Genomic DNA, 16,009 nt, shown 5'->3' on the forward strand with positions numbered 1-16,009 from the left:
AAGGCTACAGCTGCCATTCCACTGATGGATCAGAGCTAAGTAAATGGAAAACCTTCTGGAAAGGATTCACCATTCTAGATGCCATTAAGAATACTTCTGATTTGTAGGAAGAAGTCACAATATCAACATTAATATGAATTTGGAAGAAACTGATTCCAACCCTCATGGATGAGTAAGGGGCTCAAGACTTCAGGGGAGGAAGTACCTGCAGATGTGGCAGAAATAACGACAGAACTAGAATTAGAAGTAGAACCTTAAGATGTGACTGAATTGCTGCAATCTTACAATAAAACTTTAACAGATGAGGAGTGGCTTCTTAAAGACAAGCCAAGAAAGTGGCTTCTTGAGAATCTATTCCTGGTAAAGATGCTGGGAAGATCGTTGAAATGACAACAAAGGATTTAGAATACTACCTAAACTTAGCTCATAGAATTAACTCCAGTTTTGAAAGAAGCTGTACTATGGGTAAAACGCCATCAAAGGGCATCACAAGCTACAGAGAAATCATTCATTAAAGGCGGGGTCAACCAATGTGGCAAACTTCAAAGTTGTCTTTTCTTTTCCTTTTCTCCTTCTTCCTTCCTTCTTTTTTAAAAGATTTCATTTTTTAAAAAGTAATCTCTACACCCAGTGTGGGGCTCAAACTCATGATCCGTACATCAAGCATCACATGCTCCATTGGGCATCCCAGGCACCTCTAATGTTGTTTCATTTTAAGAAATACCACAGTCACCTCAGTGGTCAGCAACCACTACTCAGACCAGTCAGCAGCCACCACATTAATGCAAGACCTTTCACCAGCAAAAAGATTATGTACTTGCTGAAAGCTCAGATAATGGCTAGCAATTTTTTTAGCAATAAAGTATTTTTAAATCAGGGTACACATTGTTTTTTTAGACATAATGTTACAAATTGTTTTTTTAGACATAATGTTACTGCATACTTTTTTTTTTAAGATTTTATTTATTTATTTGACAGACAGAGATCACAAGCAGGCAGAGAGAGGAGGAAGCAGGCTCCCTGCTGAGCAGAGAGCCCAATGCAATGCGGGCTCCATCCCAGGACCCGCTGAGCGGAAGGCAGAGGCTTTAACCCACTGAGCCACCCAGGTGCCCCTGTTACTGCATACTTAATAGACTATAGTGTAGAGTAAACACAACTTTTATATACACTGGGAAACCAAAACATTCTTTTGACTCACTTTATTGAGATATTTGCTTTACTTCAATAGAATGGATTCTGCATTATGTCTGAGGTATGCCTGTATACTTAAAATTTTACATACATCTTTTCCCATACTTCCACCTCTGCCATGGGACAGTAAGTAAAACACAATAGCTCTAGGATTTCACATTCCTCTTCTGGATATAAATAAAGACTGTTCTGCTGCTTACTGTGACCTTGGCAAGTTATTTATGATCTCTTAGTTTATTTGCTGTGAAATAAGGATAATACCTATCAAGAGATAGCTTGAGAATTATTTCTGGTACACAGCAAGGGTAGCTTATGTTGCAAAATTTCTAAAAACTATAAAGGCAAGTTGGTTAGCTTTTCCTGGAATTTAGATTGATAGAGTGTCAGAATATACAGTTTGCTATCAATGGATAGTAATTTCCTATATTCAGAACAGCACTTATTTTGACCAATGATTACATAATAAAGGCACACTCATATTCAAAGCAAGACTTATTGCAAGGAACTATCTAGCAGCTTGCTTTAAAGATACTTTTAAAAGTGATAATTGGGAGGGAGGATCTGGAGATTACTTTATCTGGCTTGAGGCAAGAACTCTCTTTGCTCAGAAAATGTGAAAATGCAAATTATTTGGATTGAGTGAATTCATAGAGATTTAAAGTTATATGGCCCCAAGAGTTCTACCCTAAGAATAAAGTGCAGGTGTACACAGTGATTATGGATTAGTCTTTCGCCACTAAAACTGCAGCCGGCAACATTGTATCATTTGGAAGCTTATTAGAAATGCCCAATCTGGGGCGCCTAGGTGGCTCAGTGGGTTTAAGCCTCTGCCTTCCGCTCAGGTCATGATTTCAGAGTCCTGGGACGAAGCCCCACATCGGGCTCTCTGCTCAGCAGGGAGCCTGCTTTCTCTCTCTCTGCCTGCCTCTCTGCCTACTTGTGATCTGTCAAATAAATAAATAAAATCTTTAAAAAAAAAAAAAAAAGAAAAGAAATGCACAATCTCAGACCCCACCAGAGGTACTGACTCATAATCTACATTTTAACATGATTTCCAGGGGATTCCTTTTCACATTAAAGTTAGAGAATTCCTGGGTTACTTGTTTTGTGGGGAGGCAGGTGGTTACAGAAGAAAGATTTCATATTTACTGATTACTTAAAATATGCCAGGAGTTACATATTATCTGCATTTAATTTTCAAGAACTCGGACATGATTGTTTTACTGCCACCTTCCAGGGATCAGGAAAGGGTGTCGCCCCTTGCGTAGAGCGGGGGCTTTGATCTGGGGCTCTGGGAGGTCTGACTCTGAAGACCAAATTTAGCTCCTCTGACTCTGAGGCACCGAGGTGAAAAAGGCTGCATGACCCGCAGTTCAGGTGACCAGGGTTCCAGGAGTCAGGGCCACAAATTCTGAGCAAGGAGGGCCTCCCTCCAGTGCGCGGGATAACACCTGGGTCAACAGTGGCGACTGAACAGAGGAGCGGCAGCCCCCAGGGCGCTCCTGCACCCGTGCACCCGCGACCCGCATCCCGGATCCCAGGCCCGGAGCTAGGGCCGACGTGAGGCGGCCGTCACTGCGAGAGCTCCCTTTACCTCTCCGGCTGCCATCCATGCTTAGATTCTCTTGCAGCCGCCGTGGGGACACGTTAGGACCCCTTCGGTCCTTCCCCGGGCCGGGCCTGGCCCCGCAGCAGAGGACTGGCGCGCAGGAGGCGGCGCGGGGCCGCAGCTGCCGGAGACCGTCGTCAGGCCCGTTGCTAAGGGCCGGGGCCGTGGCGCTAGGATTGTGACGTCACGGCGCAGGGACGTGCTCTCCCGCAGCCCCGCCCCCGGGGGTACCAGAAAAGGCGGGGAGCAGTTGAGGATGGGGGCACTGGGCGGGGAAAGTGCCTGAAATGCCTGTCTGTGGCTCTGGGTCACAGAGCGACCTCCTGTCAGGAGCCAAGTCACCAGCACCTGCCAGGTCTTGACCTGCGGGAAGAGCAGGCGACAAGGTGGTCTCATCTGGCATCCACGGCCCCTGGGTCCCAGGGAAAAAAAATTAAAAATAAAAATAAAAATCAAACGCAGATGTTGATTGAGGTCTGGCTAACATTTAACCAGGTCCAAATAGTTAAATTTCAAAGTAGCTCGTGAACACTTGGATTAGTGAAAATCCTGGGGATGAAAAAGTCTATATATTTACATCTTGATTTTTAACCTCAATAATCAGTTTGCATTTCCTTTCTGCGTACTGAGCTCTACTCCTCTTCTCTCCCCACAGCCAGTGTTTTCATTTTAAGGCTCCAATCTTTTTCTTTACGCTGAACAGAGTTGTAATATGAACGAGGCGTTCTGTGACTTTCTACACTTTAATTGTGAAGCAGACCTACCTTTGGATTCTTGGAAATAAGATCACAATAGGGCAGGGAGCGTTCTGTAAGGTACCGCTCGCTTCTCATCAGGGGCACCACTGACATTTTGGGCTGGGTGCATAATTCTTTGTTGTGGGAGGTGCCCTGTTCATGGTAGGACGTTTAGCAGCATCCGTGGCCTCAACTCACCAGAGGACAGTAGTAACCCACGCTTTCCACCTCTGGTTGTGACAAAAATGCCAAATTTCCCGGGTGGGGGGGCAAAATTGCACCTCCTTTGAGATCGGCTGGTGTGATGGAAAAAATACTGGCTTTGGAGTCAGGTATATGGAACTTTTCTGCCACTTGTCAGCTTGGGTCCTTGTTTGGAAACCTCTCTGAGCCTCAGGTCCTTGTTTTCTAAAATGTAAATGATGCTACTAACACTTGCAAGGATAAATATATACACTGCCTGGAAAATAAAACGAGGTTTTCAAGAAATAATAGTTTTTCTCTTTCCTAAGGAAAAATCCAGACATAAGGGAGTTATTCCCTTTCCCTTGTCATAGCAAGGGAAGGGGAATAAGCCAGAAATTCAGCTACAGTAACACCTGTACTCCTGGTTCTCTAAAACCAGGGAAAGGAGAAAATTAGACTAAAAATTTGAGGAATGTGTCAGTATGTGTGATGGCTCTGTGGCCCCAACAACAAAGGTCATTTAGAAGGATACAGGGGCAGAGTCAGATGTTGCCCAGAGAACGAAACTCACTTGCCTACCTATTCACTGATGCTTGAAATCCCTATCTAAGAACATGAAGCCTTTTATTCCACTACTAGCATCTGGAAAATACCTTGCACAGAATAGGCCTTCTGTAAACATTTGTTAAATTGAATTACAGCAAAAGCTTAACGGGCAAACACCCCTGGGAGAGGTAACACAGTGATTTGGTTCACCCAGGTGATGCCAGCTCCTCTGATGAAAGTAAAACTTAGGATGAAAAGTAGATAATGCTTTGAAATAGGAAAGAATCTCCAAGACTAGGAGAATGTACTTGGTATCCAACTTCAACTGAAGCCATCTCATTTCATTATTTAAGGATTTTGTTCCAATTCTTTCAAGAATTTACTTTTTCTCTCCAATTTTAGCAGCGAACATTATCATAAGTTCAATTCAATTTGTCCTTGACTTTCAGTCGGTGTGTATAAAGAAGAAAGTGAGGGTCCTTTCCGGTTGCCATTCCCAGGAGGCAATTGTGATCATAGACAGATCCATGCAGCCAGTATGGGCTTATGGTAGAGTCAGTTCCCAGAAACATCCTTCCAGTGGCGGGGGGATCACTACCATAACTACCAGGTGCAATAGACTTGGAATCTTGGCATTCTTAAAAGCTTTTTATTGTATATTTAAATATGAATTTCATATTAAGAATTTATTCCAAAGGTATATATTTTTAAAAGATTTTATTTATTTATTTGACAGAGATCACAAGTAGGCAGAGAGGCAGGCAGAGAGAGAGGAGGAAGCAGGCTTCCTCCCAGGACCCTGGGATCATGACCTGAGCCGAAGGCAGAGGCTTTAACCCACTGAGCCACCCAGGCGCCCCCAAAGGTATATTTTTTATTGATATCTAGAAATTTATATACTTTAGAAGGAAAATCTTTTTCTTCCCTAATTAATTGGCATGCTTACTTTTATTATTGGGTTTCCCTTTTTGTCTTAGCTGACAGGAAGCTTGAAACTAAGATTTATGCTCAGTTGCAATAATCATTCATAGTGTATTTTTCTATTTATCTCTAAATCCCTTTAATAGGTGGCTTTTTTTTAATGGCTCAGTTAAACCTATATTTTATAGGGGGAGCTCTAAACCCTTTGGAACTAGAGATCTGAATAAAATAAACTGTATGTCACACATACCATAATATATAGTCTAATACATATGCTATATAGTTTATTTATTGCATTTTACTTTACATTTAAAAATCATATTATATTATCATTTATACATTTTAATCTGTATATTTATAGATAACCCTTAGTTTCATAATTCAGAGGATTCCTGGAACTCATGTTTGTCTGTTAGGACATGCTTAACACCACAGTGAAATTTATCCAATAAACGTAATAAAAGCAACAAGATGTAAAAGCCCAAGATAATCTTTTTCCATTCTTTGGGTTCTGATGAACATATTGTAATCCCTAAAGTCCCTGAAGCACAAAAACAAATATTTAGGAAAAATTTTTAAAGAAATAGATAACAGGGCAGAGTAAAAGAAGTAGAATTACAAGATGTGTGTGCACTTTGTGTTGACTTCAGATTCAAACCAAAGTCCCTTAGGTTTTGGTGACTAAAGAGTGTTTGAGATCATGAGTTATTGACAATCTCTTAATCATTCTCCAATCAAAATACTGTAACTATTGATTCATCTAATATTAAAAGAGAGAACAGAACTTGCAGCTTGGAAATATTAGCATGTTATTAACGGATTAATTTGTTTTTTGTCACTAGAGGGGGCTTTAAGAAAATTTTAAGCTGTTTCCCTATTCGGAGAGCAGCCCAACTGAGGCAGTATTAACTTATAAATCTTACTCAAGGAGTATGAGGTCTAACTGAAAGACACTTTTTTTTTTTTTTTTTTTTTTTTTTGGAGAGAGAGAGAGAGCGCATTCATGAGGTGGGGACGGTTAGAGGAAGAGAGAGAATCTTAAGCAGGTTTCATGCCTAGTATGGAGCCCAATATCAGGCTCGATCTCACAACCCTGAGACCATGACCTGAGCCAAAAGCAAGAGTCGGGCTCTCAACCAACTGAGCTACCTAGGTGTCCCCTGAAAGACATTTTTGAAAGTGACTCTCAGGTAGAGCTTTTCCAGTTATAGTTAGTGACATGCATGCTGAGTTCTTTTTTGAGCACAAGAAAAAAATGACTGTGTTACCTAAAGGTCCTTAATGGACCAAAGGGAAAAAAAAAATCATTGTCAACCTAGAACTTGGTTTTTCTTACTTTTATTGTCAAAGCTGGGGAGAACGGAATGACCATAATTCTCTATAAACCAACATGTGCCTAACAGACAAAAGGGAGTGGTAACAGGATATACTGACCCCAAATGACCATTCTGCATTCTAGTAAAGAATAGAACTTTGATATCGGAGCACAAACATAATCTTGTACACAGGAAATGGTCACTCTCAGAACTATACTGCCACATGGAGTTTGCACTACACTTAATATGCTCCACTGCATACCTTATCTTCATTTTTCCTATAGGTGAGGGGAGCACAGAATTATGGTCTGTAGGCAGCCTCGATGCTGCTTATTACTAACAAAGGATTCAATCCCATACTGTGGCCCTTAAGTGAAGGCTGCTAGAACTGCCAACATGAGGCCCACTGACGCCTGTCACAGTCCTCCGTGGCTCCAGTTTCTCTCCAGCTGTGTTCTTTAAATCTTTTCGTCCAATTAAGAGAACAAGTCTCTGTGAACAGAATTTAATCATTCTGTGGTTACTAGGTAACCTGTCCCCATAGCTTAGGAAGAGCATTTTATCTGTTCTTCCACTGCCAATCAGTTGCCACAATACATCAGGGGCAATGCTCAGCCCAAAGGTTGGATAATCTCCACCTAATGTGTTCTCTGTTTACAGGTGACTTCACCACTAAAAAACAAAGCAAAACAAAAAAGCGTAACTAAGTCGTTAGTCTATCCTGGTAATATTTGTTTCACAACGACGTGGATAGAACGAGAGGGTATTATGCTAAAAGAAATAAGTCAATCAGGGAAAGAAAATTAACATATGATCTTTCTGATATGAGGAATTTGAGAGGCAGGATGGGGGGGTCGTGGGGGCAAAGGAGGGGAAAATGAAACAAGATGGGATTAGGAGGGAGACAAACCATAACAGAGTCTTAATCTCAGGAAACAAACTGAGGGCTGCTGGAGGGGAGGGAGTGGGAGGGTTAGGGTGGCTGGGTGATGGACATTGGGGAGGGTGTGTGCTATGGTGAGTGCTTTGAATTGTGTAAGACTGATGAATCACAGACCTGTACCCCTGGGAAAAAAATACATTGTATGTTAATAAAATTTAAAAAAATTAAAGCAGAGTTTGGAGTTTTAACAATTAATAGATTTCTGGGACATTGCAGATTTCTGGGACAAGTTCTTCTAAGTGCATCTATGATTCACAAACTGCCACGCATAAACCAGTTAAAACAACAATAACAACAACAGCAGCAACCGGGTTTTAGAAGCCGCCAGTGAAAACCATCCTTTACTGATGCCCTATCCAGTTTTCCTTAGGGATTCAATCTCCTCTCCAGGCACCCTTTTGTAATTTGTCTTTTAGGATATCTGCCTTCAATACACTCCTCAAACAGTTTAGTATATGTGCTGCCAAAGTGAGCACCCCCCCAGACACTTTAAATTATTAAGGTGAATGACAAAAAATTGCTCTTTTGTAAATCAAAAGTGCTCCAATACAGACAATGCCACTTTTTTTTCTTTTAGTTTTATGGTTTTATTAACACAAATACGACATGCACACAAGCTGTCTATTCATTTTCTTCGCTGTGCAACCTGGCAATGGGACTGGCGACCCTGTGATGGCCAAACAGGCTGTTCTTGGGATTCTTGGAGGAGATGTTGTGAGCAATCTCTGCACGGTGAGATTTGTTGCACATCCGCCCACTCCTCAAGCTCCTTGATGTTGTGGACGAGGAACTTCCAGAAGCCACTGGGAAGCATGTGCTTTGTTTCCTTGTTGCTCCTGTAACTAAGCCTGGGCGTCAAGATCTGGTCCTTAAATCTTCTACGAACCTTATTGTCAGTGCCTCTGGGTTTCCGCCAGTTGCGCTTAATTTTGACATATCACTCTGACTGGTCCCGGATGAACTTTGGGGTGGTCGGTCCCCTTTTTAATGAACTTGGGCTTCACTAGAGGCCTGATGCCAGTAGAAGATGGCTTCCACCTTTGTGGACAGCACTGAAGAGAGAGGGCCATTTGGTTTGACGTGATAACCTAGTGTTTGGAGAGCACCATTGGAAACTCAGATGCAGATTTCTACTTTATTAATTATTTCTTTAGGGTATTTGAACAAGTAGGCTTAGACAATAAGAGTGGGGGGTTTCCTGACCCCCTCAAATATGCTCACTTTCTGATTTGATTTGGCTCAGATATGAGGTTTCTCTGACCTTGAGTCTTTCCGTTTCCTTGCCTGCAAACAATTATTCAGAGCTCATTGTGTTTCATATTTTTAAAAAAAATCTAAATTGACCAACAGTATGAAAATGTGTTATGAAAATACCTTCTTGTCATGTAACATTAAGTGTCCACTGACGTATATACCCATGGGTAACCTCAGATTAAAGGAAAACATTGTGAGTCAACAAGTAAATTCAGGAGGCACTTCCCACAATGAGGACACAGTCTAGAAACTTTTATTGTGCTCTGGGCATAGAAGGACTTCTTCTGTTTCATTTATAACATGTGGAGCAGATGCTTATGTACGATAAACAGACAAGTAAGGTAGAGTGAGTGACTCTCCAAGCCTCCTTAATTTACTTTTTATTTTTTTTAAGATTTTATGTATTTATTTGACAGACAGCGATCACAAGTAGGCAGAGAGGCAGGCAGAGAGAGAGGAAAGGAAGCAGGCTCCCTGCTGAGCAGAGAGCCCGATGCAGGGCTCAATCCCAGGACGCTGGGATCATGACCTGAGCCAAAGGCAGTGGCTTTAACCCACTGAGCCACCCAGGTGTCCTTTAATTTACTTTTTAAATAAGGTTGGCGGTGAACAAATATTTCTCCTTGCACGTCAGAAAATTTGGGGGCTAGAAGGATGCCAGTGATCCCTAAACCAAAGCCCTCATCTAGCAGAAAAGACTACTGGAGCACAGAGAAGATAAATAATTAGCTCCCACAACTCAGCTTATGACTCTTGATTTAATGCTTATTCCACTAAGTCAGGAAGTAGACAGCTAGACAATTATCTCAGTGACATTTCATTATGCCTGTTTGCACTTTTATGCACATGCTACCTAAAATAATGAAAAAATTATTTTCATGTGCAATCATGGACATATAAAATGGAAAGGGTAAATGAGACTTTTCTCATATCCCTTTTCTTGGGCAAACCTGTGTCTCAGCTGCCTGAGATAAATGTATGTATATTTTAAAGTCATATTTTTTCCCTAAAAGACCAACATATATTATTCTCTCAAAATGAAATAGAGCTCAGTTGAGCCTGTTTTTTCTTCCACCCTGAAGATAATTACTTTGCCATAATCCAGAGAGACTATCACTGACATTGAGTTTAGGAACATTTTATACTGGAGAATTATTCCTGAGAAGGGGCAGCTTCTTTTTCAAGGATGGCAGAAAAGAACACATTAATAACATCCTGCAAACTAAAAACTGTCACCTGTTATTTCAACCATTAATTTATTAAGAAGTTATTCCAAGTAACTGATGAGCACCTACTCTGTGTAAGACCCGTGTCCCTTCAGCTCAATTTCCCTTTTACTTACTTATTTAATTTTATTTATTTATTTTAAAATATTTTATTCATTTGAGGGAGAACGTTTGCACACCAGGGATGGGAGGGGCAAAGGGAGGGGAAGAGGCAGACTTCCTGCTGAGCAGGGAGCCCAATGTGGGATTCAATTCCAGGACCCAGGGATCATGACCTGTGCTGAAGGCAGACACCCAACGAATGAGCCACCCAGGCGCCCCATCCCATTTTCCTTTCGGAATCTACGGGATACAAACATATTTTCTCTGGATCATTTATAGTAATCCTGGAAGCTGGACAGGTAACATGGGATAGCCATCAAGTGTCTGTTGAACTCTACTTACTTTTGAATCCTGGCTTTGCTATTTCCTGTCTGACTTCAACCAAGGACCCCCTTTCTTTGAAGGTAAGATATCATAGTATAGGGAGTATAGCTCAGGGGTATAGCATTTGACTGCAGATATCACAGCATAATAATTGTGTCTATGTGATTCTTGTGGGAATGCTCAGAGGTACTATGAATAAATAGCTTACCAAATTCCTGCCCGGCTGCCAGAGTGTGGGCTCCCCAGAAGCAGACTCTGGGACAGGGATTCAAGTACAAGTTGTTTATTTAGGAGGTCATCCTAGTAAACATCAGTAGGGAGTACATAAGTGAGACAGAGAAGGGAAGGAGGCTGTAAAGTGTTCCGTCAATTCATGCACAACTGAACCTCAGTGTCTGCAGGGAACTCTGGGAAACAAAACACAGTGGAGTACCCCTACCCGAGGATGGGGAGCTGGGGTATTTATCCACCACCTGCCATCTAAGAGCTGCCAGGGGCAGGTGGTTAATTCCCAATGGGCAGGTAAAGTGGGCTGCAGTGTTCAGAGAAACCTCTAGGCAGTAAGGTGCAGGGGCTCAGCATTAAAGTTGGGATCAGCGGGCGAAGAAGGGGCATTGACAGGGTCCACTTCCCCGCAGACAGTAACCATTCAACACACATTTACCCTTTGTATTTTTATTTATTTATTTTTTAATTTTTTAAAAAAGATTTTATTTATTTATTTGACAGAGAGAGATCACAAGTAGGCAGAGAGGAAGGCAGAGAGAGAGAGAGAGGGAGAAGCAGGCTTCCCGCCAAGCAGAGAGCCCGATGCGGGGCTTGGTCCCAGGACCCTGAGATCATGACCTGAGCCACAGGCAGAAGCCTAACCCACTGAGCCACCCAGGTGCCCCTACCCTTTGTATTTTTGAATGTTAGTATCATTAAGTAATTTCTTAAGTTCTTTTCGAATTGCTTACACTGGCACAGAGAAGGCGTCTGTTGCGAATACCTGTTATTTTTTGTCTGCCCAGCATTCTCTCCCTTGTCCTCCTGTGGGAAGCACATGCCTTGTCCTTTGGGTGATATTCTCCATCTTCCTCCTTCCCTGTCCCTTCTCTTCTCCCGCCCCTCCTTCATCACAGGAAAGGGGAACGGTGACTCTGGCTTGGCCAGAATGTGTCCAGCCAACCGGCTATGGGGATTGATTCAAAGATGGGCACGGAAACCTAGTCACATCCCACTCTATCGGCATCCTCTTTGGGACCTGGCTTCTAGAGCTATTAACACTGACTCTTTCTGCTGGGTTTGCTGAGCTGGGAGGTAGAGGTCTGTGCTGCTGACAGCTATCCTGTTCTCTGTGGAGAGCACATATACAACAGATAAGGGGAAACAGAAACAGGGAGAGAGGGAGAGAGGTTGAAAGAGAGTGAAGGGAGGATGGGAGGGGGAGGACAGTGGAGGGAAGGAGAGGGAGAGTCCCCCAGTACAGCTCTGGTGGAAGTATTTGAACGAGACCTACCAGTTATAGGAACCATAAATTCTGTGCTCTCACTTGCAAGGAAAGAGTCCTAATGGGCACATTTATAGTGTTTCATGCTCTAAAATTCTAGGACGTCTTTTAACACCTCATCTTCAGTGTGAAGTCCCAAGTAGTGGTAAAAGCTGCTAGTGAGATGGTGGAGGCAGGTATGTACCGATGGTATTTTTTTAAAAAAAGATTTTATTTATTTATTTCAGAAAGAGAGAGAGAGAAAGAGAGCATGAGCAGGGGTGGGACAGAGGGAGAGGGAGAAGCAGATCCTTGTGGAGCAGGGAGCCTGACACAGGGCTCCATCCCAGGACCCTGAGATCATGACCTGAGCCGAAGGGCAGATGCCCAACCAACTGAGCCACCTAGGTGACCCTGACGGTGTCTTTATATTCTGGAATAACTTCCTCTCATTTGAAATTTTGGCATTCCATACCTTTTGGCTCAGTCACAGTGTTGAATAATTTCTGATTAGCCCGTGAGAAAGTTACTCCCTTTGCAATTCTCTCACTCTTAATTATAAGAGGTCTCATTGTGATCCTCCTATGGCATTGGGAAATTCACCTTCGCTAATTTTCCTCTTTAAACAGAAGCCGAAACTCAGTCTCAGGCCATAGTATTTGAGGGTATCTTTTTTCTTGTCTTTGTGGTGCTTATTTATGGCAATTACTACCATTCTTCCCATTATAATCAAGGCATAGTTTTTCTTTTAAAAATGTTTCATTTAAAAAGTGAGTAAATTCAAAAGAAAGCTGTAAAGGGAACAATAATGTTTACTGATATCACAATACGGCAAACTTCATGTCGGATGACACTTAAAAGACTGAAATTTGGAAAACACCAGCTTAGTACAACAGTATCCCTGCTTCCACAGGTTGGTCGGTGGGGTGTGGGGGTGGTACAGGTAAGGGACTAGGTAGGCAAGGCCACACTCAGATTTGCAGAGGCTGGTGCTGATTAAAAGACAAAATGGTTTTAAAGAAAGTTTCAGTTTCAAGCGAGGCTAAAAACATAGAGCATTTTTTTTTCAACAATTTTTTAAAATTATTTATTTCTTTTCAGTGTAACAGTATTTATTGTTTTTGCACCACACCCAGTGCTCCATGCAATCTGTGCCCTCCCTAACACCCACCACCTGGTTCCCCCAACCTCCCATCCCCCGCCCCTCCAAAACCCTCAGGTTGTTTTTCAGAGTCCATAGTCTCTCATGGGTCACCTCCCCTTCCAATTTCCCTCAACTCCCTTCTCTCCATCTCCCCTTGTCCTCCATGTTATTTGTTAACATAGAGCTTTTATTTTTCCAGATCCCTGCTTCTACCTGTGCTCTAATGAAGTTCCATCTCACAGGGTCAGAGGGACTCTTAAGGACACCTTAGCCTGATTCTTTAGTTTTCTTGTCATTTTCCACAAATTAAAAGCACCTTCAGTTGTTTTTAAGACTCAGTTCTGTTTATCTTAAAATGCAATCTTTTGTCAGACCTAAAGCTCTTCTCTTCTCCACCTGTAGCACTGGCCAGTCTAGTGGGTTCTGCTGGATGGTATTGGAGGTGCCTGGGATCAGGTTTCACACATTCCCCCCTCCCTACCTCCTTGTCCTGGCTCCTCTGTTGCTAAGATGGAGAGGAAGAAGGAATAAAATAGACAAGCTCCTTATTGGATTTGATGTCTTCACATATCTCTCCATGGGTGGTTGATGTTGTTCTAGCTCTTTAGTATGAACTCAGTCTGGAGGAATGCCCTTCTGATGGTGTCTCAGTGCCAAGCAGCTTCCCCAGATGTTGGTAATATGTTGCAATATTTGACTCCAAATGAACCCCACTGGCTGCTTTGCTCCCCAAAGCTTTAATGGATCAGCCTGTCTGGCAACTGCAATCCCCAACCAGACTGTAGACCCCAGACTAATAGACTTGCAGGTATATGGGAAATTGTTTTTGGCGTTTTTGGGGACCAAGAACCATGGATTGGTGCAGGGACGGGGAGTGGCCCCTCTCTGTCTGACTACCCTCTACATTGTATTGTCTCCTTAATTCATTCCCTTCTGCCTGGATCACAGGTGCAGGTGAGAAGAACCACTGGCTAACATAGACATGTATGTAACCAGGGAGTGGAATGAGAATTCCCCTTTTCGTAGGCACCTATGAATCCACCAATGAATGTTTCTCTTGGCATCTTCCTCCCTTGCTTTCCAGGAGGGGAAGCAGCTCTCCTCTTCCCCATGACAAAGAAGAGAGGCAGGAGATGAGATGGCTTCTCCTTGTAAGAAATGCCCTCCACCAAAAGGTGATGACTTCATTGTTCCCAGTCATCTTCACATTTTCTTATTGGTGGCTGTAGTACGCTGAATGTCGGCCACCCAAAGATATCAGATCCCAATCCCTGGATCGTAGAAATGTTATTTTATAAGGAAAAGGGGGTCTCTGTAGAGGTGGTTAAATGAAGGATCTTGAGAAGGGACAGTGATCCTGGCTTATCTGGGTGGGCCCTGAATAAAACCACAAGTGTCCTCCTCATAAGAGGGAAGTAGAAGGAGGTCACACAGAAGGAAGAGAAGATGATGTGACTATAGAAGCAGAGACTGGAGTATGTGGTCATAAGCCAAGTGATCGTCAGCAGCCGCCATAAGCCAGAAGAGGCAAAGAATAGATTGTCCTATGGAACCACCAGAGGGAGAGAGAGAGAGACCCTGCTGACATTTTGATTTTGGCCCAGTGATACTGATCTCAGACTTCAGGCCTCCTGAGTTCTCAGAGAATAAACGTTTGTTGTTTTAAACTACCAGAATTGGTTATAGCAACCCTGGGAAACTAATACAGTGGATAGAATGCTTTTTGCTGAAATACTGTTTCTCCCAGTGACTATGTCCAAGACCAGCATTTCTCAGAAATAACAGTGCAATTGTCCATCTCTTTTTGTTCTGATTTTGGGTCTTGATTATAATGTAGGGAGCCCAGGGGAAAAAATCCCACTAAACACTGACCATCATCCTGTTCCAAAAAGGAACATCACTATTAACCACTAACATGGTCATTAAAAAAAAAAAATCTTGCTTTCCAGACAGCTGAGAATGTTTGTTTTCATCTGTATCATTTGTATATAATAAACAAAAGATTTTCTCACAAGCTACGATAGAGACTACTACTTGCTCTCAATGTCTATTTTCCTTTAAAAAAATAATTGCACTCCCCATTTTTGGTTGAGTTATTGGAAATCAAAACATTTCTCATTCTCCTTTACAAGAAGCATTCATGTGTGACAACATTCTTGTTAATGTGTAAGATAGAAGAGATGTATGTAATATTAGGAATATGTCCATAAAGACGGGAGTATGCCCTTCTTTTTCCCTTTCTTTCTTTGTATTGGCTGGAATGTGGATGTGATGGCAGAACCTGGAGCAGCCATCTTGGCCCAGGAACTGGTCCTAAGAACGAAGGCCATGTTCAGTATAGTAACAAGCTAGAAGGAACATGAGTCTCTGGAATTACTGCATTTATATGGATCCTGGAATAGACCTGGTAGAGACACCAATCTTGTGTCAGACTTTCATAAAAGAGATAACTTAACTTTTGGGTTTTCTATTACTCAGTGTTATACATGATCTTAACCAATCATAGCTAGAATTTTTATTATCTTCAAACTACACTATGGAAATGGATCCTCCTAAAAGTAACTTTATTGACCACTTGCAATAGAATGGTCAGAATAAAAATATAACAGTATCTTTACCTTTACATATGGGTATTTTCATAATTTCTAATCAGAGCAATTTGGGAACTGACTTGAAACAAATCTAACCTATCTTCAAATTTTAACTATGCCTCCATCAGAAAGGATGAATACCTAAATTCTGTATCAACATAGACGTGACTGGAGGAGATTATGCTGAGTGAAATAAGTCAAGCAGAGAGAGTCAATTATCATACGATTTCACTTTCTTGTAGAGCATAAGGAATAACATGGAGGACATTAGCAGAAGGAAAGGCAAAGTGAATTGGGAGAAAATTGGAGGGAGAGATGAACCGTAAGATACTGTGGACTCTGAGAAACAAACTGAGGGTTTTGAAGCAGAGGGGCGTGGGGGGTTAGGTGAGCCTGATGGGGTGTATTAAGGAGGGCACGTATTGCATGGAGTACTGGGTGTGGT

The 16,009-nt window shown here is 42.2% G+C and overlaps 1 protein-coding gene and 1 long non-coding RNA gene across 4 annotated transcripts in view; both read right to left on the reverse strand.

Annotated features, from left to right (window-relative positions):
- SPATA7 (spermatogenesis associated 7) overlaps positions 1-2,956 on the reverse strand; it is a 40,601-nt gene extending 37,645 nt beyond the window's left edge. For 2 of the 3 annotated variants that reach the window (XM_032344747.1, XM_032344745.1), the window contains exon 1: positions 2,789-2,956. In XM_032344747.1, the coding sequence (XP_032200638.1) occupies positions 2,789-2,807 (19 nt within the window). In that variant the 5' untranslated portion in view covers positions 2,808-2,956. The remainder of the gene's footprint in view (positions 1-2,788) is intronic. The other variant, XM_032344748.1, reaches the window with a different exon arrangement.
- A 1,031-nt stretch (positions 2,957-3,987) lies between these two features.
- LOC116590027 lies at positions 3,988-15,804 on the reverse strand. The gene is made up of 3 exons (XR_004285494.1): positions 15,679-15,804; positions 15,581-15,585; positions 3,988-4,000 (listed from the first exon to the last, which is right to left on the reverse strand). It is a non-coding gene; the product is annotated as an uncharacterized LOC116590027 (long non-coding RNA).
- Positions 15,805-16,009: the final 205 nt, after the last annotated feature.

Source organism: Mustela erminea, chromosome 5, assembly GCF_009829155.1.
Source record: "Mustela erminea isolate mMusErm1 chromosome 5, mMusErm1.Pri, whole genome shotgun sequence".
Taxonomy (NCBI): domain Eukaryota; kingdom Metazoa; phylum Chordata; class Mammalia; order Carnivora; family Mustelidae; genus Mustela; species Mustela erminea.